The 24890-nt window shown below is 37.6% G+C and overlaps 1 protein-coding gene across 5 annotated transcripts in view; it reads left to right on the forward strand.

The window, feature by feature from the left end:
* Positions 1–24890, forward strand: part of TOX3 (TOX high mobility group box family member 3) — an 84367-nt gene that overhangs the window by 19702 nt on the left and 39775 nt on the right. For 3 of the 5 annotated variants that reach the window (XM_075510635.1, XM_075510634.1, XM_075510636.1), the window contains exon 2: positions 24393–24518. The exons of the other annotated variants lie outside the window; for them this stretch is intronic. In XM_075510635.1, coding sequence (XP_075366750.1) covers positions 24483–24518 — 36 coding nt within the window. In that variant the 5' untranslated portion in view covers positions 24393–24482. The remainder of the gene's footprint in view (positions 1–24392; positions 24519–24890) is intronic. 5 annotated transcript variants of the gene reach the window in all.

Genomic DNA, 24890 nt, shown 5'->3' on the forward strand with positions numbered 1-24890 from the left:
GCATAATTCCATTCTTTCAATCTTAACTTGTAAAGTTCAGTTTATAATCCTACTTAGGTAGCAAATTGATGCATTTTATGCAATTCCTTATATCATTTTATACAGTATCCATGCTTGCAGACATAGTGATGAAATAGATATTTTTGGCTAGAGTTGCAAGGATACTTCTAGCTTAGCTTAACTTTACTAAATCAGTAAATTAATTTAAAAGGATTTCAGTTCTAAAAGAGCTCTTGTATCAATTTTCTGTAAGCAAATTATAGGTTTTTGAGAATGCAGCATTCCCAGGAAATATGCTTTATGCTTTATCCTGTGATGTTCACTTGTATCTGTTTTTTAGTCCAGTGTACAAAAATAACAACATAATTTCTTACCTACTCATACAGGGAAACTTCTACTGTCCTCTATGATGATGATTATTATTATTATTAATTACTACCTCTTTCTAATTGCTCTTAACGATTTTTTTTTTTTTATATTTCCTTTTCGTGACCTATTATATGATAGAAAAGTGTAGGTGGCATGTTTGTTCATTTTAAACAAAGATTATCTGGTTACTTCCTGAGATGGTCCTGTGGTTGGGGTATATAAAATTGAAACTTCCTCCAATTCAATGTCTTTGAAAACTGTTTGTTGACGTACAACCTCTGCTCAAACAGTATCTTGAGAATTCTTCAACTGGGGTGGAATCAGTTTAGTTATTGTTTACAAAAGAGCTGGCCCAAATGAGTGGTACAATAGTCAAAGACCTGGTAAATCATAGGTCTTTTTGAAAGCCTCTCATTTGTAGCACTGAACATGGTAAGCTGATGTTTTTGGAAGCGATCATTTGCTTGAACTGGTTTTGAGTCTCAGACTCAAGAAATCTGTAGATTAATTCCAGAAGTCCAGAAAAATTTAAAAAGTAGCAAATATCTGCTAGTTCTGAGGTTTTAAGAATTGGGTGGCTCTTTCTGGACACCAGTAGCCTCATTTTTAGAGGTCTGATTATTTGCTTTTGCAGCCTGATTTCCTGGGAATTACTGAATTCTGAAATGTACTGTGAAGACTTGCTGCTTGGTTATAAGGCAGTTTGAGTGCAAAAATCGTGTTGTTGAGTTTCATTGCTGCTATTTCTTAATACGTCCTGGGACAGGTACATAATTTTGTGCAATTAAAGTGTGATTAAAAACCAGTATAACATTTTTTAAAGAGGATTCTAGCATTGTCTTTTTTTGAAGTGTGGGTTCATTTGGAGTTAAACTTTGAAGCAGGTGGCTATAGCTGATGTAAAAGTTTTCTTCAAAGCCTCAGTTATCCAAAGTAACTTTTCTTCCTACTTCAGCTGCTGAATGCTAACAACAGGATTTTATTTGTTTATGCTTGTGCATCAAATTGGTAATTAAGTATTTTATCTGGATGAAAAAATGAAAAAAAAAATTCTTTTTCTTGTAAAGTGGACTTTAAAAAAGGGGTTGGGAGATCTGTAAGGCTCTTTTAGTATCACAGAACCCTGAAGCTCAATGTCAGTGCATTTATCCTTGGCCTAATATATCAGAAACTTTTTATGGTGTACTGGTTTGAGAGATACGGGCTGGGGTCTGACTGGCTGGGAAGTAGATCTGTTGAAAAGGACCAGTGGGTCCTGCTGGATAGTAACATAAATCAACAACCTGAAGCGCATTCATGGAGGGCCAGCAAGATGGTCAGTCCCTGGCACACTTGCCCTGGGAGCAGAGGCCCAGGGAGTGGGACTTGTCCAGCCTGGAGAAGGGAAGACTTCAGGGGACTTGACAGCAGCCCCAGTACCTGTGAGGAGATGGAGCCAGGTTCTTCACAGGGGTACATGGCGGGAGGATGAGAGGCAACAGGCACAAATTGAAATAAGAGGTTCAGACTGCATATAAAGGAAAAAAAGAAATAACTTTGAGGTTAACAGGGTATTGGAACAGGTTGCCCAAAAGGGTTGTCTCTATCCTTGGTGGTTTTTAAGACTTGACTGAAGAAAAGCCTCAAGCAAGCAGTTCCTGAATTCATTGTGGTCTGTGCTTTGAGCAGAGGTTGGATTAGAGATCTCCTGTTGTCCCTTCCAACCTGAACGATCCTATGATTGCACAAGGTGAATAGGTAGCAAAGATTAATTTGATCCTGCCTGTACTGTTTTAGAAAAACATGGATCTGGAAGTGTGGCATTGTTTCACCCTTTGCCTGGAAGGTCTATGCAGTGGGAGAACCAAGTACTTGTTTCATATTCCGGATAGCTGTCTTAGCTCTGTTGGTGAAGAGTTTGCTTTCAAGTTGAAGAACTAGGATGGGAATCCCAGTCCTGCAGGATATGCATGTGTGTACTGGTGTGAGTGAGCTGATAATTGTGACCTGTCTAGAGCGTATGGATTTAATACAGCCAGCTGCATACCTCTCCCTTCGTAGTTGCACGTTAACTCATGACATCCTAAAATAAATGATTTTTGTTTAGCTCCATGTAATCTTGCTGTAAGGGATTGCTAGTTAGAGCCCACCAGTTTGGTTTGGCAGATGTAACAGTGTAGAAAATAACAGTGTATAAAGACTTTCTTTCAAACTCCAATGTAGAATATGTATCACTGGTACCTGTTAGCTTTTTATATATGCAACTGGGCTGTTGCTTCTATAATTAAGCTTTAGAGTTTCTTCTTTCTTTCTTCAGAATTATAGTCACATGATAATTCAATTTTTATTCTCTATAGTACTCTTCAGAAAAAGTCATCCAGAGGAAGACAGTTCAAGCACCAGAATTTCCTATAAACCCTGTTACTTTTGACACATAGAAAAACAAAGCACAATAGTTTAGCACAAATTTGGAGATGTAAAGTAGTTTTCCTAGAAAATAAAACTTTGTTGGGCACAACATTCATGGAAGAATGTTTCTTGAAGGAAGCTTTTAACTTGAGTAGGCATTAATTACTGCATTCTTCATTTCTTCCTCTCTAGTTTGATGCCAATTGCTGATTGCATGGAGGCTAAAATGCCCATCTGTGAGAGGAATGGGGAATATGGTGAACTTTAAAATCATAGATTGAATAATTTTGATACTTTTTAAAGTCCTAGTTCCAACCTAAAATCTTCGTGGTATATCATGGTACCCAAAATGTTTGCGTGCGGTAGGGTATTTTGGATTCTACATTTAAGACACTAGAAAAATATCTGATTTTCAGAGGATGGATATTATAGATATGAAAATGAAGCCCTTTAAAATGTCACATGTCCATGTCCACCCCCCCGCCCCCCAGTCACCCTCTGTGTTGTAGTAAATTAAGCGTTGACTGTTTAGTGCAATCTTGAGAATAGGAAGCGTGAGAATCATGATAGTGATTCAGATCATTACTACAAGAGAGTAGCCTAACCAAATTGCTTTGTTGGGGGTGGGGGTGAGGGTGGGTGTGGGATGGGACCCAAACACTAAAACTGAAAAGAACTCATGATTGTTTTCCAAAACCAAAGATTTCACTGTCATTGAGATCTACTCCAAACATTGAAAGTAGTAGGTTGAAAAGAAAGTATCATGATTCTTATATCTTAGTACATTTCAAAGCAGCTTTTTTATTCTTATTCAAGTATTTTGTAATTGCATCACTTTATTAATCAGAAATAATTAGCTTTTCCAGCTTTAGAGACATTAGTCACAGAAGTCCTAGAGAATATGGACCAGGATTTCTTACATCTGGGAAAAACATGGTGCTACCTTTCTGGAAATGGAGCTTTCCCTATGTTCTTTTGTACTAGTTAATAGAAACCCTCCTTGAAAAAGGATACTCATCAAAGAATGTTTTATGAAACAGAAAAACAGTACTCATAAACCCTGTTGGATTCCAAGAGTTATTACATTTTACATCATATACAGTTTATTTTTCCAGATGCCAGAGTTCAGAATAATGTATTTTTAATACTACTTGTAGAATTCTACAGATTCATAATAGCACGTGACATGTTAATATCCTCTGTGACATCCTACTGGTCATATCCAACTGTGATAAACAGTTGTATATGCTATAAAAGTGACATCTATTATAAAAATAAGGGTAATGCAAAAGGATACAAACAATCCCTTAAATTTGTAAAGACTGTTACAAATCTTGAATGTTAATTTGAAGGAAAAAGTACATGCTAATGCTAAGTTTATGCCTTCAGTTAATAGTCCTTTATTCCTTCAGGAAAAAAAAATCAAGCAGCTATACTTTAAATGAATTTAATGAACTGCAAAGACTGACATTTTCACTATAAAAGTCACACTTCATTTAATGAAGTAGTTAAATATTGATGCTATATTAAAATACGGGCTGAATAAAACTGGCAATATGGTTTTCAAAATAGGAATTTGAGCTGTTTTTTTCTTGTTATATTGAAAATTTCATGAACTGAGAAAAGGGAAATACAGCAGAATATCTCTAATAAACACAAAGCACTTTGTTGAAATAACATTAAAGTTGAAAAACACAAACCCGTAAAAGCAAGGAAATTAAGTCACTGTACTCTTAACGCAGCCTCTTTGTGCTTAAGCACTGAATCTCTTAAATGAATGGATCCAACATTATCACCATTCGATGTGCAATATTTTCTAAAATTCTTGAAAACGAAGACAGATTGTAACCCTGTGCTACAGGTGGCACATAAAAGACCTAGCCATGTGTTTACCCAGGATGAATAGTTATATCATGATATTGTTTGATCTTAATTCAAAGTAATTGTGTTTTAAGTGCTATGATTTCAATGGCAATATTCTGGCAAAGCTATGTTGCCTGTATTGTGGCTTCCACACATTTCCATTGATATAATTTGAATTTTCAACTTCATTTTTCTATCTGTACTTTCACCATAACAACATAATATTGACAGTGGATAAGGAATTTTGCTGACAAACATGGCTGAGGTTTTTCCCAGCTCCAACACCTATATGATGGTAAAGGGAAAAGAAAACAAGAAGAATCTTACTGTAGATGTGAGTGGGAACAATGATTGAGTGATGATATGATTGGCTTCACTTTGATGGATTGAATTATGTTGTACTGTACTTCATAAAGCTGTACTAATTCTGACATCAGGCTTCTGTGTATTGTAAAATACTGAGGACGACATCTTTGGCCCGTTGAAGTCAATGGCAAAACTCCCATTAATTTCAGCTGTCTGTGATTCTTAGTCATTCTTAGTGGCTGACTTGTAAAACAATGGCAAATTGATTTAGTACTTCCCCCCTTGGGAAAGAACTCTACTCCATGTAAAATGATTTGCCTTTTGACTTTCATGGTCTTACTCTGAAAATATGAATTTTAATTCAGGATAAATATAGTCTGATTTCTTTCCCATACCTGTTATCATGTAAACATCAAAGATGATGGGAGAAAGTAGAGCTATTTTGAAAGTGGCAGGTTGTATACACAGTTATATATGCAACTACCAGTAGAAACCAATGATAAGGAATGCAGCTTTCCTACGGAAGACTAATGAATCATTTCTGTAACTAGCAGCTATCAGGTGTGGTCTCTACATGTGTTGGTGGAAATGTGATTTAGGTGTTTGGGGTTTTTTTTCCCCTTATATGCAAACAGATTTTCTTTACAACAACAAAAAAGAAAACATTGGAATCTGAAGAACTAATTATATAAATGTATTTGTATTTGGAAGACATACAGTATTTGTGTTTATGATGGTGATCCTCAAAATTCTTCATAAGATGCTAGATCAGCATCTTTTTGCATAGTTATGTCTCCTGGTATTTTGCCACAGCAAGCACTGAAATGATCTACTTAATAGAACATAAAATTTTGTAGGGTATTATGCAAAATCACCAAAATTTACCTAGAGTTAATAGAGCATTGAAGAATTTCTTCCTCTTCTAGACATCCTTCCAGACAAAGGAAGAAAATGGATGTCAAATATATGTTCATGCTATTCACTGTCCTAAACTAGTTCAGGTTCTGCAATTGCTGTGGCTCTTGGTTGCTGAACTGCTTTCTGCTTAAGGCAGTGGTCCCACTGAATAAAAAAGGATAAGGCATAACCCAAAGAGAAACACCTGGTGATATGTTTAGCAATCTGTGTCCTTATGTAGGTAAATCTTTAAAGAATTTCAAAAGATACCTGAAAAGGTATTTCTATACTGCAGATGTTCAGTAGTTACATATTAGAATGCTAATGTTAAAACTGTAGCAGTGCTGCTGTCTTTAACAGTAGTATAGGGAAAAATGTTTTATTAAACACTAATTTCACTAGTTATTTAAGAAGTAGCTGGCTTTGCACACATTAATCTCTTTTTCTTTTTAATTCAAGGTTGATGGTCTAGGTCTTACACATTGTATTTATGAATAGGGCACTCAATAACTATGCAAAATATCTATTTCTCCCAAGGGAATCTATGCTTTGATATATTCTGATCCTTATTAAATTTAAACAGGATCAAATTTATACAGCTTTGGCAGAGATTTATTAAAATACACTGAGTGGACAGCTTGTGGGAGTGCAGTGTGCTGTAATAACATATGCCTCTTACCAGAGAATAGTAATTATTGAGAATCAAATAAATCTGTAGGAGGTTAAGTATATATGGAAAAGATATCAATTGTAGTTTTCTACAACCAGACAGAAGTACTGTCTGAAGATTTGTTGCTGTATAAAGAAATGAACCAGCCTTATAAAACCCTAAATATTCAAAATGTCATTTACCAACAAAGCTAATATTCATTCAGTCTTCAAAAAATGTTAATGACATTTGCTCAGAAGCATTAAATTAATTGTTTAGTGCTCTTCATCTGCATAAGCAGCTATTCACAGTTATAGCAAAGATTTAATAAATGTAATTGAAAACTATGTTTGTTACAAAGTTTTCTAAATTTCGTTTCTTAATCAGAATCGTCATGTCCTTGGAAAGGAAAATCCAAAATAATGGTTGCAGATTAACGAAAGAAATTTTTTAAAGTTAAAAATATGTTATATAATGTCTGTCATTCATCCAAAGTTCAGCAATGGTCTGTTTAAGATTAGATACTTTAACCTTTTAAATTATTGTTTGTGGTAATTTCACTAGCGTAACAATTGAAAAATTGATAGGTGGGTCAGTAAAAGCAGTAACTCCTGGCATAGTTGTGGTTCGGATGAAGCTTCTGTATTTTGTGATACAATCCTTTGGAATTTCAAAGCTTGAGACATGTAAAAATGGTAATTTTGTCACTAAACAAGACAAACAAACCATCAATGGGTAGGTGGGGAACAACAACATATATCCTATCCCAGTCTTCACTGCTCCCGGCAAAAAGATTCATGGTTACCTGTTAAGACAGGAGGATTTGGAGGAATGCATTCAAGTTTGTGAATCTTGGGAGGTTGTCCTGTGCTCTCAGGGAACATAGCAGAGACAGTTGGGTGGTTGTGGGTCTTTCATGGTTTGGATCTTCCAAACAAATTTTCTTTGAAAGGCCAAAAAAGAGGTCTCTTCAGAGACCACGCTGGTTCCTTCAGTTACATATGGAGTTTGCTACCTTGTTTTCCATCAGTCTTCTCCACTGATTATTTCAATCTAAAACAGATTTGGTTTTGAAGCAGTAGTTAAAAATCTGTAATTTTTGTGTTGTCGTGATTTGTAATAAGCCATTATCATGATTTTTATGGGTTAGGGATGTTTAAAAGTTAGCAGTATCCAAATAGAGTATCTGTTATGTATGTGCATGAGTGTGATACAGCACTAACGTGACCTTTGGATTCTGGGCTTTGCTAGACATGGTTTAAGCGAGTAGGACTTCATTCGGACTATTCTACTTGCATTTCTCCCCGTGGCATGAGAGGAATGGAGTAATTTCAGCAGGAGATGTATTTCTTGGGGCTTATTGTATTAAGAAAGTGACTTTTTAAAGAAAATGCATTTAGATGGAGATTATATTTGATTTAAAACTAGTACCATCAGAATACCTCTGCTTTTTATTACGAATATCTACTGAAAGCTGTCTAGTTGTTTGGTAAGAAAAGTAAAAGATATTAATTTTGGTAAAAGTCTTTATGCTTAAACAGTTGTATCCTTTTTAAAAAATTCACTGATTCACATTGATATGGATATGATACAAATGTAGTTCACTCCCTATCAAATTGGTGGCGGTTCTTTTATTAGTCTTTTGTCCTATTATTCTTCTATCGTCCTGTGGTTCCAAACATAGTTGAAGATTTTTCTAAATAAACTAATGAAACATGATTACTTCAAGCTAGCAAGTGTATTCTCTTAAAATAACATATGTTCTGCTTCTGTCCTTTATTATAGGAGAAGAAACACTGTGTATTTGTTAAAATAAAAGTCAGGGCATTTGGGTTCCAATCCCGTTTCAGTTATTACATTGCTGTATGACCTTGGGCAAGCTGTTTATTGTGCCTGTCCCTCACTGACTTTTTCTGTGAAAATAGAGATTATAATATATAGGGACCTCCTGGTAGTGCTCTGAAGCTTAATTCATTGCTATCTGTGGAGGACTCTGGGAGACCTGCCTAGGCACTGCTGCAGACGTTCCTATACATTCATGCATATTATGACTGTGTGTAATATATGTTGTTATATATGAAGTATATATGTATATATAATGTCTGGCATGTTTGACTACCATCCTGTATAATTATAGTTTATCTTAATGAGTCATCTTGTGACACTACTGACATTTTTGTTTCCATTTGTGGTTGTTATAGTAGAATAAAGATGTAAGAAGTAGGAGCAAATTCTTTGTCTTAAATCCACAGGTGTTTTGACTCAGAATGTCTGTTTCCGTGGGGGTCAGGTTTTTTTTTTTTTTTTTAAAGTATGTACGCTTTAACAATATACACATGGATTGTAATTTATATGGGGTTAATAAAAACTGAATCATTATGCTAAAAAGAGGAATTGCAAAGTCAAATCACTAGAATAGCAGTCTGCTTACATCATTATGCAGATAGCAATACTGCATGGTAGGCAGCTGCCCAATTGTCCTAAATTTTCATGTTTAAGGCTGTATGGAATCAGGTAATTGTGGAATAAAACTGGGAATCTGATGTGCTGCGGTTCTAAGAAAATCTTCATCTCATCTGTTAAATATTTCTAGGTCATGCTTTTCATTTTCTAAGCCAATTAAAGAAAACACAATGTTTTGCAACTGATTCCTGTTGTGTTTTATTGGGAATATACTAATTTCCTTTGGTGCAATACAGATTAAGGAGTGCTTTGCTTATAAACAGACATAAGACAGTTTCTAGTTTCAGCACAGGAAATTTATTGTTAAAAAAGGTAGCTTTATTTATTGATGGAGACTAGCCGCATTATGCTGGTTTGTGTTTACTTTTATTAAATCTGATATGTGATAGAAAAATTGTAAATCTTCCGGGGTTTTTAAGTATTTTATAAGGATAACCGTCTTTTGAAATGATTTCCTCTTTTAATGTCTCAAATGAAACGTATTGCGACAAGCTATTAGGCTATGAATTTATTCATTCATCACACTAAATCAAGTTGGCACAGTGGCTTATAAAAGATCATCATCTATATTGGTATCTTCAGGGTCAAACAATCACATCGCTTCTTACTTTGAATTGGTTCTACTGTCTATATGCTTTACCACAGGCCCTAACAGGCCCTTCAGTTGTTCTAAAATGTGAGTGGCTGTGACATTCTAAAAACACTGACTTTCTCTTGAATGATGTCTATTTCCTCTTCGAATTGCATTGATTAATTAATAATGCTGAGATAGTAAAAGTTTTAATTTGACGATAACATATGAGGTACAAGATATTAATTGCACCAAAGATAACATGCTAATTAAAAGGTTCATGCACAGTTGTCTGAGGTTAACAGTGTGCATTGAAATAGTTGGAATAGAAACCTGATGATAATCTAGTATCTGAATGCTGTATTTTTGCAAAGGTAGCATCTTTTGTGCTTTCTGATTTTCTTTTTCTCGGGAAGACTTCTTTGTGCAATGTTCCTTTTGCAGCGAAGGTAGTTCGATAAGAGAACAGGCATTGTAAGCCAATGATTTAGAACAGTATAAATGGTTCTGCATTGAGTATTAGTTCCAAATGCAGTTGCAAAGATTGTGTCAAAACAAATGTATTTAAAGTCACAGTTTAGAAGAGAAACAAAATGCAAAACTCTGACATCTTTAAAATAAGGAAGTTGTTTTTACCTGTTAGATGCTTCATTTTTAGATAATGATGCACAGTGTAAGCAAGGTAATTGATAAAAGTCTTAAGTATTAGTGCCTACAGTTTATGTGGCGATCTGGAGTCTGTCTCCTGGGCCAACCTCCGTCTCATTCTCTTAGCAAAAATGGAGAGGAGAAAAACGCAACTCCTGTGGCTCTCCTATGATTTATTCTGTTGCAGTGCAATTTTCCAGCACAGCAGTTTCTACCATTCCTTCCTCTGGCCTCGGCAACCTTTCGGAAGTTTCAGTGTCACCTTATCTAGCTCACAGGAGTGAGGCAAAAGCTTCTAGCTCTGGAAAGCACAAGGAAGGCTGCACGTCAGCGCTGGCTTCAGGCTCAGTGAGATCGGTCTGCCACTTGTGCCATGAGTAATATGAATAAATAGCACATACAATGCAAGTGTCATAGTTTAAGATACAGAGATTATCTCACATTGAACATTCATGACTTTTTATGTGTTGTCCATGCAGGGCTATGCAGTGGAAATATACCTTTATGTACTTCCTAGATTAAAATGAAACCAACAACTTCACAACAGAATAAAACTAGATTAAATGGTAGTGAAGTGGGTTCTGAATTCTTACCTGCATGAAGGAATGGCTCTGGCCATTGACTGCGATCTCACACCAGCGTTAACAATCATTATTTGCTGGCGCGGAGGGAGCAGCCATTCTTAAGCTCTATAAACCATTTATAAAATTCACAAACTCAAAGTGCAGAGGCAGTATCACTTATATTTTAAATCATCAAGGTGAATAATGGAAAAAAGTCTCTGCAAGAGAATTAAGCAAATATTTAAAGAACATAAATCTTCAGTCTTGGCTTTCTCCAGTGCTACCGTAGGCAGCAGCAGCAGTTGCTGCTCTGTGCAGTTATATGCGTGTGTAGGGGGAGGTATTGAGTTACACATGAATACTACATGTACAGCTGAAAGAGCTTCATATCACTAATATTCTGCATTGTACAGTCATCCTCGTACTAAGGGGAAAAAAAAGAAGTCTTAAATTATTTGAGTCAGCCAGATGAGTTACCAGAATAAAATCCATCAGACGCTTCTTGTGAGTGGTTGTTTCATTCTGTGATTCTGTAGTGCCAAGAACTAATTCACCAAATAATATTGCTGTCATTTAGAAACCTAAATCGTTTAGAAGTTTATACCCCAGTGTGTAGTGCTGAGGTCTAAACAGAAAGTGTCTAAATCCAATACTATGAGCTCTCTGCTTCAGTGTTCTTTTCCCTAAAGCCCATAGGAGCCTGCAATTTTTCTCAAAAGTGTTTATACCTAGAAAAAGTTCCTGTGTTTCTACAGGTAGCCAACAATGCCACCATTTTGCAGAAAGCCTGGTAGGGAGAAGACCACAGCTTGATAAGACCTAGATCAAAGAGAAACTTTGTGATTGTGAATCCTGCTTTCATTCGGGGCTGTAGGCTCTGTTGTGGAACTCGGATGCCTACAAGTTATGTGCAGGCAAGAATGAGACAGTGTTTTGCAGATCTAGCCCTAAGCCAACAGAAGGGGACTTTGTGTTTTAAATGTGGCACTGTTACACTTAAGGAGAAAACGAATGCCAGGGTACCTCCAAAGAAAGACTACTACCTCTTAACTCAACCTGTAAGTATGTGGCTTTCTGTTGTTGTTTTTGGTTGTCTAACATGTTACATAACAGAAGTAGAAGCAAATAGAAAGAATTCGTTTCTAATCAGCAATTTTCTGTAAATAGAGGCTGTATGAATATTACCACTTCTTTTGCCTCCTTAATTTGATACCCAGCTGGATATTAACATACAAGCTGGTGATTACAGTTTGGAGCCTGACTTATCCTTTATCCTTATCGATTTTAGAGCTTTTGGCTTATTCTTTTTGCCTTTGGAACAACAGTCCTTTAAGTTTTCCTACTTACATTTCAGTGTTAGCTAAAATCTACACCCTGTGATGTTAGAAGTTTTATTATTTTCATTAGACGCTCAGGGCCAAGAATCACAGAATCACAGAATCATATCGTTTGGAAAAGACCTTTAAGATCATAGAGTCCAACCATAAACCTAACACTGCCAAAACCACCACTACACCATGTCCCTAAGCACCTCATCCAAACGTCCTTTAAATACCTCCAGGGATGGCGACTCAAACACTTCCCTGGGCAGCCTGTTCCAATGCTTGATAACCCTCTCGGTGAAGAAAAATTTCCTAATATCCAGTCTAAACCTCCCCTGGCGCAACTTGAGGCCATTTCCTCTCGTCCTATCACTTGTTACCTGGGAGAAGAGACCGACCCCCACCTCTCTACAACCTCCTTTCAGGTAGTTGTAGAGAGCGAGAAGGTCTCCCCTCAGCCTCCTTTTCTCCAGGCTAAACAACCCCAGGTCCCTCAGCCGCTCCTCTTAAGACTTCTGCTCCAGACCCTTCACCAGCTTCGTTGCCCTTCTCTGGACACGCTCCAGCACCTCAATGTCTCTCTTGTAGTGGGGGGCCCAAAACTGAACACAGCATTCGAGGTGCGGCCTCACCAGGGCCGAGTACAGGGGCACAATCACTTCCCTAGTCCTGCTGGCCACGCTATTTTTGATACAAGCCAGGATGCCATTGGCTTTCTTGGCCGCCTGGGCACACTGCTGGCTCATATTCAGGCGGCTGTCAACCAACACCCCCAGGTCCTTCTCTGCCAGGCAGCTTTCCAGCCACAAGAGTTACAGAGAAGTTAAGTAAGTTAACAAGTTAACTTACTTAACTTCTACCTAACTTAAGTAAGTTAAGAAGTTAACAAGAGTTACAGAGAAGTTAAGTAACTTGATCAAGGTCATGCAAACTCAGGTGGCAGAATTAGGAATTGTACATATCTTTTCTCAGCTGTAATTCCATCCTTCCTTTCCTAGTGAGTGTTTCCTAGTAAGATGCAGAAACCTCCCTATGGGTAACTCCCTTGAGACTGTTACATGTGTATCAGTGGCTTCCAGGGAAGAAATTAAAAAGCCGCGTTGGACTGTAATCAGTAAAAGTCCCCAGGCTGGTTACAGTTCCCTGGGCTCAGGAGATTGCACTGTAGCATTAAAACTATTTCCCCCTGCCCCTTGGCACAGGTTGCGTTTTCCTAGGTTACCCCATTTGTGTGTCTGAGGCCTCTCTAACTCTTCAGGGAATCATGTTCAAGAAATAAATAAAAGAATCTGTCTTCCAAGAGTAGTGATTCCAAATCAGCCCTAACAGATGTGAGAATAACTTCTTGTGCCAGAAAAATAAAAAATTCACAGGAATATGTTCCTGTTGGTTATTGCTCAGGGATAGAGACACTTTCAGATTTGATTCTAACTTAAATGACACATAGCATTGTTTAAAAAAAGCTCAAAATGAGCATACATAGACATACAGATTTAAGTTAGCAAAGTTACGTAGAGTTTTTCATAGGGTATTTGTATTTTTGGTAAATTGCTTTTACTTGGACTGGACATTGTTTAGGTGCTCTTAATTTTCTTTTTCTCTTCTGCTTTCAAGAACAGACCTTACCATCCAATAAGGTGCAAATTAATTTCCTCCAAAATAAAAAGATATCTGAACTACCAGCTATTTGCTTAAGCAGTAAAAGACAAAGGCATTACCCTTTGAAAAATCAAATCTTCTGCTTATGTGTTTTTCTTATATAGACTTCAAAATGCACTAAGCCCTATAAAAAAGGTAATGTTTCTGAATGTTTTCCTGAAAAATACTGAAGTGTGTGTTCTGCATCACATTGCATTAAACTATTTTCTTGGCATTCAAAATACTGCTTTTTTCAAGGCAGCATATTTGTAGCATCTGGATTTTTGAAAATAAAGAATCCACGTTTCATAGTCAATAGCATCTCAAGCCTTTTCAGCCTCTAGATGTCTGGGTAACAAAAGCTTGGTATGGTTGGTGCTTCAGTTCAGCAAATGCCAGAATTCTCTGTTATTCATTAATTTTTTTTTTTTTAACATAGTGTGGTTCCATGTAAGAAGATGCTCTTCTGTAGACAGTACTTACCATCTTCACTACAGAAATGAGTTTAATGTTCTGAAAGCGCTTATTTGAGCGGAATGGGCTGAATTGTCCTATCACGTTGAGCAAGTTATAGTTAGTACATTGCCCAGTGGTGTGACAACTTTCAGGCTTTGAAAATACAGCCTTTAGGGCAGTTTATCTAACTGTGGTAACAGCAGAAGTTAGGACGGTTATCTAAAAGGCCAGTCTTTCAGTATTTCACAGAGGTTATTATTTTGCAGTCATTATTATTATCCCAGAGATCATTATTTCATTGTAACGGAGGTTCACATCAGAAAATCTGGAAGACGGCACTTCAAGGAGTTACTGTCTTGGCAAGTCATAAACAGATGTTTTAGCTCAAAGCTGGTGAGTGTGCTGTGTGGAGACACCAGTCAAATTCCATGTTAACAGAATATTCAAGGGACAAAGGGCCTTTTCTAGCACCTTTTGATCAGCTCCCTATAAAGAGAAGTGCTGTTACGAGTGTTACTGAAAACAGTATGTCAGTGGCACTGTCCTGGAAATGATCATCAGCAACTCCTGGCACAGCGTGTTATGTCAGAAGTATTATAGCCAGCGTAAGAGGTGTCAGGTAGAAAAAAAAATCTATCTGAGAACAGTTTAAACAAGCTGTAACAAGAACTAAGGCAGATTAAGCTACTACACTAAATGAGGAGGAGATGCTCAATGAAATTATATCCTGAGGACAACATATGTCAGATGCAAATGTATTACTGCCTCTAAACAAAAGCAGTGTGGTTTTTTTTTAAATTTTGTTTAAGTGTAATAAACAGTTGGGCGTAACTAACTGGTTTGATGATTCAGGGTTGATTATTGAGGAGAAAAAAAAAAGGAACTTGAATTTTAAAGTATTATGGTTAGAACTCAGCTGTGTAGACCACAGAAGCTGAGTCCATGGAATAGATAGTCATTGCTACTCTTGGGGAGTGCAGCAATGCCGCCTGCAAGTAGTTGCAATAGCGGACAAACAGTTGTCAAAATCTGGGCTTCTCTAAGCCATACCTGTGAAAGAGACTGATGCAGACCGTCTGAAATCACTCTTCCCCATAGCCCAGGTTGTTCCAAGCATACAGAACTTGGAAAGCATTATTTTCTTTGCAGGAACTGGAAACACGCTAGGTAAAGCTCTCATGAAAGTCAATGGCTTTCTAGGCACAATGCTATGAAGTGCTAAATTTTGAACTTGTGCATCGAAGGCTTTCCTTGCAAGCTTTTTTAATTGATGCACATTTCATAACTGAATGGGTTTAGTATCACAATGCAGTATCACTGTATTTGTTGAAAGAATCAATGTGTAAAAGTCCAGTTTTGAACAAGGGAAGGCTGTAGCTGTGCATACATAATGGTTTGAAAGTCCAAGCCTGCATTGTATGTGCAGTCTGTTCTGACAGCAAGCGTTATTGTTCATTAGGTGATTAGTTGGCCTTCTAACTTGAATGTACTACTTACTCTTTTTAATGTTATAGTTACTATTAAATACTCTCCTAATCACTATTTCTGATGCCCTGCTAGTATAGCAGGCAGCTCTATAGTCCCCTTAAAATATAAATGAGTTTTCTGTGTTTTTTCTCCTTGATGTCAGCTCATATATTGTAATGAAAATGAGGAAGAGAAAAGCCATGACAGCTTAAGTTTTCTACTACTTTGTACTGAACAGTGCTTAAAAAGTTTTACAGAAGGACCGGAAAACTTACAAAGCCTTTATGAAAACTTATTCCTTTATTTGTGCTTTATTTTTCTACTGGAATAGCTGTATGCGGAGGGGAGTTCAAGGGTCTTAATTTTTAATGTCTTCTCCAACAGTAAGAATGTATCCCTTTGAATTTTGTGAAATTATTGTAAGAACTTCGCACTTTGTATAAAATTTCAGATTTTTGCCATTGTTATAACCTCTGCTAATGAAAATGTCCATTAAAGTGCCATGAATATTTTAAATACATATTCATGCTGTGCTTGAAATCCTGCACATCATTTCCTAAACTAAGCCATTAGCATTGACAGATATTGTGCAAATCTGCACTTCAGCAATTTGTACATGTGAAACTTAACCACTGCACGATACCTATATAGAGTAATAAAACCATCTGAGTTCAGTGCTGTCTATACACACAGCTCTCAGTGTGTCTTTTGACGGTTGATAACAATCATGCTGCTAGATATGTTTTTCACTGTATAATGCAGAACACAGGTCACTATTGGTAAACCTATTCTAATCATGGCTTCTCAGAACACAAATCCATTACCCTGTAGCGATAACCCTGCTGCAAAGACTCGACACAAACAATGCTGCACTATAAATGATAGACTTCATGGCTGAACTGCATTTGAAAGGTCATTCTGAATAAAGTTACGAAAGTAATGTAGAAGAAAAGTTAATGAAATTTAAGATGAGTTGCCTGCTGTCAAGGTACAACAACTTACTGAAGTTTCGACTCAGAGAAAGGCTAATTCCAACTGGAATATTGCACTAATGTATGCATAGCCTAACTCAAGCAATATCGAATACTTTTGTTTCTTTTTTTTCTGAAGGTGTTTAGCAAATACTTTTACAGGTTGCTTCATTGTCACTCAGTCTTGAAGAATTGAAGAGCCACTTCATCATCAAGAGCCATAGAATAATTCTGGCATGACAGATGATGGTGATGGTAAAGGTGACATTATCATAACACGTCGTCATCACTTTTGATGAAATGTTCCACAGCAAACATCAGCTAGCTGAGGTGAAAATCTGCTTCGCTTCTTGTTCATCTCCACTTTTGGAATATCTGTTGTTTGCTTGGGTTTTTTTCCCCTCTTAACTCTAGCATAGAGGGATTCTCCCTATATATTATGAGCTGCTTCTTGGAAGCAGATTAAATGATTGCTTTTTTTCCTTAAGCAGGTCTTCTGAGACCTAAGGGTAGTTTCTCTGACATGCCTTCTTAGATTTTCACATAACATTATATCTCTTGCTATACATAGGATCATCTTTGGGGCTGTGCTGAGATCTCTCTATCACTTTTGTTTTTTTCAACAAGTTCCTTGAAAACTGCCTCAGGCCTCTCTTTTTCCTTGTTTAGTGTTTTGATTTTTCTAGCTCCCAACCTTGGCAAAACAATTCTTTTGATCTTGTTGGAATCAGGCTTCATTCAGGAACTGGATTCAGTAAAATATTGAAAAGTCATTGTCATCTTGTAACCGGAGACTCCATTTAGAGCAGTTTGTTTCATTATTAACTGATATTAATCTTTGGAGGAAGTCACCTCAGACAAAGAGAATTGGTAGATAATGGACATGTGGCTGATTTTGAGAACCACCGGATCTACAAGCTAGTCTTTCCAAGTTGCTTTATGTTGAGAATCAACTGTCTGCAGCAGACGTAGACTGAACCACACATGAAAACCACTTGCGAAGTTTTTTAATCTCCCTGTCATCACAGAGACATTTGTTCATTCTTGAGACGGAACTGTTCACACAAAGAAAATGGCCAAGGCCTATGTCATCAGTGAAGGAAACGTGACAAACTTTGAACTTGGAATCAATACAGAGAGCATGAAATCTTCAGCATCTCAGACAAGCAAGTAAGAGAGAACCCATTTTTTTCCTTCCAAAGAGAGGCTCAGTGTGTATTGGTAAAGGCATTTGCAGTCACAGATACTAATGCAGATAATACTAATACGGCGTAATGCTGGATTGGCTCAGGTGAAACCTAATGTCACTGATGGCTTTCTTGTGAATTGTCCGTGGTCTTGTAAAACCCTGATGAAAATGTTGCCAGGGATTGTTGTGTGATTGCTCTAATGCTGACGTCAGAACATATGAATAAAAGGAGCTCAGATCAGCATTCCAGCTCATAGACAAGCATTCACACGGCATATAGAGAATAACCAAGGGATCAAGCCCAGCCAGCATGGGTTCAGGAAAGGCAGGACCTCCTTGACCAACCTGATCTCCTTCTATGACAAGGTGACCCACCTAATGGATGAGGGAAAGGCTGTGGATGTTGTCTATCTAGACTTTAGTAAAGCCTTTGACGCGGTTTCCCACAGCATTCTCCTGGAGAAACTGGCTGCTCATGGCTTGGACGGGTGTACTCTTCGCTGGGTAAAGAACTGGCTGGATGGCTGGGCCCAAAGAGTGGTGGTGAATGGAGTTTACTCCAGTTGGAGGCTGGTCACAAGCGGTGTTCCCCAGGGCTCTGTGCTGGGGCCAGTCCTGTTTAATATCTTTGTTGTGCGGGAGTGTTGATCTGCTTGAGGGTAGGAAGGCTCTACAGAGGGGTCTGGACAGGCTGGATCAATGGGCCAAGGCCAATTGTATGGGGTTCAACAAGGCTAAGTGCAAGGTCCTGCACTTGGGCCACAGCAACCCCATGCAATGCTACAGGCTTGGGGAAGAGTGGCTGGAAAGCTGCCCAGCAGAGAAGGACCTGGGGGTGTTGGTTGACAGCCACCTGAATATGAGCCAGCAGTGTGCCCAGGTGGCCGAGAAAGCCAATGGCATCCTGGCTTGTATCAAAAATAGTGTGGCCAGCAGGAGCAGGGAAGTGATCGTGCCCCTGTACTCGGCACTGGTGAGGCCGCACCTCGAATGCTGTGTTCAGTTTTGGGCCCCTCACTACAAGAGAGACATTGAGGTGCTGGAGCGTGTCCAGAGAAGGGCAATGAAGCTGGTGAAGGGTCTGGAGCAGAAGTCTTATGAGGAGCAGCTGAGGGAACTGGGGTTGTTTAGCCTGGAGAAAAGGAGGCTGAGGGGAGACCTTATTGCTCTCTACAACTACCTGAAAGGAGGTTGTAGAGAGGTGGGGGTCGGTCTCTTCTCCCAGGTAACAAGTGATAGGACAAGAGGAAATGGCCTCAAGTTGTGCCAGGGGAGGTTTAGACTGGATATTAGGAAATTTTTCTTCACCGAGAGGGTTATCAAGCATTGGAAGAGGCTGCCCAGGGAAGTGGTTGAGTCGCCATCCCTGGAGGTATTTAAAGGACGTTTGGATGAGGTGCTTAGGGACATGGTATAGTGGTGGTCTTGGTAGTGTTAGGTTTACGGTTGGACTCTATGATCTTAAAGGTTTTTTCCAACCTATACGATTCTGTGATTCCTTATGTTGTGCAGGGAAGCGCACCACCTTGTCAGTGATTCCTTAGTTAACTACCTGTAATGTGTTCTGTAGTCAAGAAATTAATGTACCTACCATAAGTACACCTATGCCAGGTCTTGATTTTAAATTGCACATCTGTTAATGTCCACACTTTTGGAAATGTTTTCAGTATTTCAGCATAGTTTCTGATACTTGTAGAACCCTGTAAAATAATGACAGAAAATAAGATGTTCTATGTTTTCCCTTGAAGTCAGATACTGTTTGAATGCTTTTAAAAAGAAAAGTAAAAATTTTAGTGCTATAAATCCAACTTAGCGTGACTGAAGTATCTGTTCATGAAAGGACTCTATTTGGTTTGTATAAAAGAAGTCTCTGGTCGTTTTCTGGTGATCACAGTGAAATCCATCTTACCTCTGTATCATACGTACATATTTTCCATTTGATTCTGCAGTCTTTACTTGCATTCAGCAATGTTTTCCTGGATGAGTAAGTCCCTGGTGTGCTTAGCAGCTGTATGGAACCACTCATGTAAGACCTGATCAACATGAAAAAGGGTTGAAGAACTTACTGCCTAAAAGAAAGCTATGTGGGTGTATTTTAATTGCTACGTTACCATGACAGTCTACAATATTTATAATTCTAAAGACTTCTTTGAAAAAAGAAAGATAAGTGGCTTGTGTGCAATAGAAAAACAGAGTTGATACATCAGATGTTTGTCAGATAAACATTGTAGATCTACCCTAACGAAGGTATTGCAATTGCATGAATGTCTGAGATAGTTTTAATGTCAAAAGCTTAATGCCTTTTGGTGCCTTTAGCTTTTCTGATTTCCCTAAGTGATCATAAAGTTATAAACAGTCTTTCTAGGAGGTGTCTAAGAATCCTGTTAGGAGCTTTTCATTATACTGGCAAATTCATATTGAATTGGTATTAATTTTCACTATTACAGAATAATCAAATCAGTGCTGTTATTATTACACTGTTGAAAAAGAAAATAATGAGGATGTAATGTAAAACTGCTAATGTGGTGAAGCGCTCTTGTTATGTTAGGTTAAGAATGCTGTGGCTGCTTGTTCCAGCTTGCTTCAAGCAGTGATTGAGGGAGGAAATGGAGGGCGTTTCGTTTGTGGCAAGAGGTTACGTACATTCTCATTTGAATGTGTAATTGTCTTTTGATGGCCGAAAGGGTGATTGCTGTGCCTGCTTGTGCTTTCTGCGAGGCTGTGGTGTTGGTTCTGGACTGTAAGATCGCCACTGTTCCTACTGTCACACATACGGTGCTGTGATCTCCTTCTTAATCATGACTAGCATCTGGTCGTTCTCTCTCCAGAAGAAATGGCTCATATATTCTTTTATGTTCATCTGAGCTTTTTTCCAAAAGGGAATAGAGCTTTTAGAGTACATTGCTAGAAAGTACAACAAGCCCCCTGAAGGTTCAAATTTGACAGGGATGTTAGGAGGCAGGTCAAGTGACTGCCTAATGAAGATGAATGGAGAAAATTGCTGGTACAAGAATCACGTGGTGGGCACTTAGCCCAGGTTGCTGAAAGTGTGATGGAATCTCACGGCTTCATTTATCAGTGTCATATTTGGGGTAAAAGTGAGCAGCATTGTTCTCATTTCTTCCAGATGGATAGGTCAACTTTAATATTTATTGTTCTTGTAGAACATTTGTTTGATGTATTTCCATTAGCTAGGCAATAATAGAAAAGCAGTGGAGAGAAACATAAAACAGCTCCCTTCCTCTTCAGCTGAAGTATGGCATACACTAATGTGTAAATATTTCTAAGACTGTCACTGATTTTTTAATTTTTTTTTTTTATTTGATGACATGATCATATATATTAAGGAGTTTTGTAAAAATAATGGAAAAAACACATCACCAAAATATAAAATATTTGACTTTTGGTGTGTGATTGTTAATATTTTAACTTTTCATGAGCTATAGTGCCTTTCAGGGGTGGCTTTTGCTTAAGAATGTCAGCTTGACAGAGAGAGAGAGAGAGAGAGAAGACACAATAACACTGTGTTTGAAGGACTGTTATAAGACTGGAAGTATTTTAGCAAAATCAACTTACACTTTTGGATTTCTAAAATGGAATATAAAGATGTTTGTTTCTGTCATCTTTTTTTATTTATTTCTGTCATCGCTGATTACTTTTTCTATGATGGGAAAAGACCACTTAATCTGGGTTGATGTAAAATTTGAAATAAATAAGGGATCTAACCATTACAAAACAGTGGCTTGTAGCTAATAGTGGTAACCCCTGGTTACTGTTTATTAACTGGGTTTTTTTTCCCATTTATAGGAATCAGGTTCAAGGTGTTTGACATATATTATTTTATACTGAGAAAGGAAACTTAGCTGTTTGTGAAGCAGGTGTTGTGTTAAGTGCAGTGCAAACATCCTAGCCATATGTTTCTATAATTTAAATTAATTTGGTACAGTCATACTGTTAATCTTTAGTGACTTGTTGATTGGCATTTTGCAGACATATTTCTGGAAGGCACCCAATACCATTTTCTGTAGCCTTTCTGGCAGTAGCAGAGAGTAACATTTCCACAAATTGGAATCTTGTACAGCTCTGGGAAGGGAGCCAAGATTTAAATTAGACAATAACCTCTGCTCTGTATATAGCTTCTATTCTTCAGCTGTAGGGAAAGTGATTTGTTTAATACAGTCAGCTCTGTAGCATATAATAGACTGATATATGAGTCACTCCTTGGCAATGTGTGTTTCTTAAATTTATATAGATTGAACAACTAGTTGGTAATGTACTTAGTTACAGTTGTGCAAACAATAACTATTAGCAGAGCTGAACAGACCTCGAAAAAATTGTGTTTGGTTGGTGTTTGCTAAGGATTCTGCAGAACTGTGGGATTTTAGAACAATCCTTCTGTTCAGGTGCAGAGGAAACAATTTCATAAACATGAGTATTGTTTGAGCTTTGGAAAATCAATAATAAAGCTTTCATATCATAGTTTAATGTTTCTTCAGTTTTTTATATGGACGCGTGTACACAATGTTCCTTAAAAATTAAACTTAGCATCAGCCCGTGTTGTAGCTACATAACTGGGTTGCAGCTCTTTTTGTTTTGCCCTTCTATATTTTTTTCTCACTTCATGTTAAAATCTGTTGCTGTCAATTGGTATCTGTGAATGCAAAGAATTCTTTTCTTTCCAAACAGCAAGGATCTTTTCTTAAAGGAGAGCTCTTTACACCATTTGGTTCATGTTTATTTAAAAGCTTAAAATCATTAGACCAAATCTCACTTCTTGTCCAACAGAAAATTGATTTTGCTAACAAAAATGGTGTGGGCCTGAAAGAGAATATTCAGAAATATGCAAATAAGTAGCGATAGAAATCTGTTTGAGCAGCTGAACAAAGCAATCAAATTTTTCCCATTGAAAGTTTATTTAGCTTCACTGTGAACATTTTTGAACAAAATTATAAACTGCTGTTAGTGAAATACTTCTTTTTATAGGGAAAAGGGGATTCTTTTTAAGCAGAACTATTTTTAATACGCTACATTCTTCTGCCAGGTCTTATATTTACAAAATAAAGCACATCGTAAATATTGAACAATACACAGATATATTTCCTAACAGTTTATAGTACGCTGCATACTCTGGGTGGGTTCCAAGCAGTAGTTAGTATAAATGATATGCCAATCAAAATTATTTTTGCAACTATAACCTGTTATAATGCAATCTCTTATCTGAAATGTCAACTTGATGTAAGCCAGATCTCTCTTCTTAAGCTTTAACTCTTACATGTATAATTTCCCTTGTCCTGAACTAATCCTGCTTCTGTCCCATAAGCTTCTCGGTAGTGCACGACAGCAAAGCATGATTTATCTACTGGTTATATAAATCTTAATCATCACTGCTTCCATTAGGTCTTGTGCATTTTATTCCTTAGTCAGGAGTGAATTGTGTACAGAATATCTGACATACTTCAATGAGTAAATAAGATTTGTAAATGTCCAGCATGTCCCTTCCAGGTCAGTTTTCTAATAATTCAGTTTCTGTGTAAAAGCTGACTTTTTCAAAAAAAAGTCCCCTGTAGCTAGCAAGATGATTACTGAAAATTTGACCATTTCTATTGGTAAATAAATGTGTGGCTTCATAATGTGTCAGGTTTGTCATTATAGCTAGCTTAAGGAGTTCCTTCTTCCATTCTTCGTTCCTGCCCCAGATGAAAAAGAAACTTTAATTGCATTTACGTCCCCAAATCCTAACGAGTTCAGTGTTTCATTTTTGCAGTGGGACCTCAAAAACAGTTGTATCAGCATAAGCAAAGGGATACTGAATTGTAGCGTGAATAACTAAATAAAGAAGTGGGTGGAGGTTTGAAGCATGATGCACAACGAGATCTTTTCTGGAACTTGAGGTCACTTAATGATGTGGTTGCAGGTGACAGTGCTGACATCACGACTTTGAGTCACTGAAATGTCCTTTAGTTTGGTTCCCACTGCTGCTGGTAGCTGAAATTGAATCCTGCATATAACCATTTTATGGAAGCTGGAGATGCTGTAAATCTCCTTCATTGTTGTTGATGATCATTCTAAATGTTGATAATTCTGTTTAGATGACCCGTGAGCTTCTGGTGTGAGGGGAGTGTGTGAAATTGCCGTTTTTAGATTCCGATAATAAAAAAATCCGTTAATGAGATTGAAGAGCTGTGATATTCACAAGCTGAACACCATTCTGTATCTCTGAAGGAGACAGAGGTTACTGAGCCAGCAGCATGGGTTGTGCTTCCGAGGAGGGGATGAAGAGACCAGAAAGGGGCCTGACTTTCCCCAAATTTATGTTTACAGAGCAAAATGTAGGAGGAGTGAACGCAGTAGAAAGAGAATTTGCATTTGAGAATGGTGAAGGGTTTATAGAGACTTGCCATATTTACAGAGATTGGGTATTCTTTCAATTTAGTGTTCCGTTTATGAAGCATTTAGTGTATACATCTCTGTAAGGAATGTAATCAATATGTGCACTCTCACTCACTCCTCATCCCCTTTTCAAACATGCATGGTTAAGTATTACAACATGGCAGAAACTTTTTTCTTATCTCAGAAGATGATATATTTATATGTTGGCATGAAAATTGATAGCCCTTTTATTTTTTTTATAGTACCTAGTTTAGCTACAGATGATATTCCAGTTACTGGAATATAGCACACAACCACCACCACCGTCGGAATCAAATGGTACAGCCTGATTTATGTTGGCAAATAAGCCTTCACCATTTTTCTCCCTGGTAAGTACCACTGCAGATTTCTGGTTTTCCTAGATGACCCTTACACAAATTATTCTTTGCATTTTGATTTTTTGAGAGATGCGGGGGTTTTGGTATATACATATACATAGAAGCAGAGGTGTTTCTTATAACTGGTGGTTTGTATATACGGTTGGATGAAGGTGAGATTATAGCACTGGGAGAGATTCCTCTGTCACTTGTAATCGGCCGTTGTTGGTTTCAGTGGTGGTAAGGAAGGTCCTGCACAGAGATGTGTGAAGGTTCATCATGGCATGTTACCCCGAGTTTCCCATGGATGTATGTGAGCTTGGACAAGGACAACTGTTCCATGCTGTTGGGAAGGCAAAAACATAAGATTCTATGGGAGACAGA

This window comes from Mycteria americana, chromosome 8, assembly GCF_035582795.1.
Source record: "Mycteria americana isolate JAX WOST 10 ecotype Jacksonville Zoo and Gardens chromosome 8, USCA_MyAme_1.0, whole genome shotgun sequence".
In the NCBI taxonomy this organism is placed as follows: Eukaryota; Metazoa; Chordata; class Aves; order Ciconiiformes; family Ciconiidae; genus Mycteria; species Mycteria americana.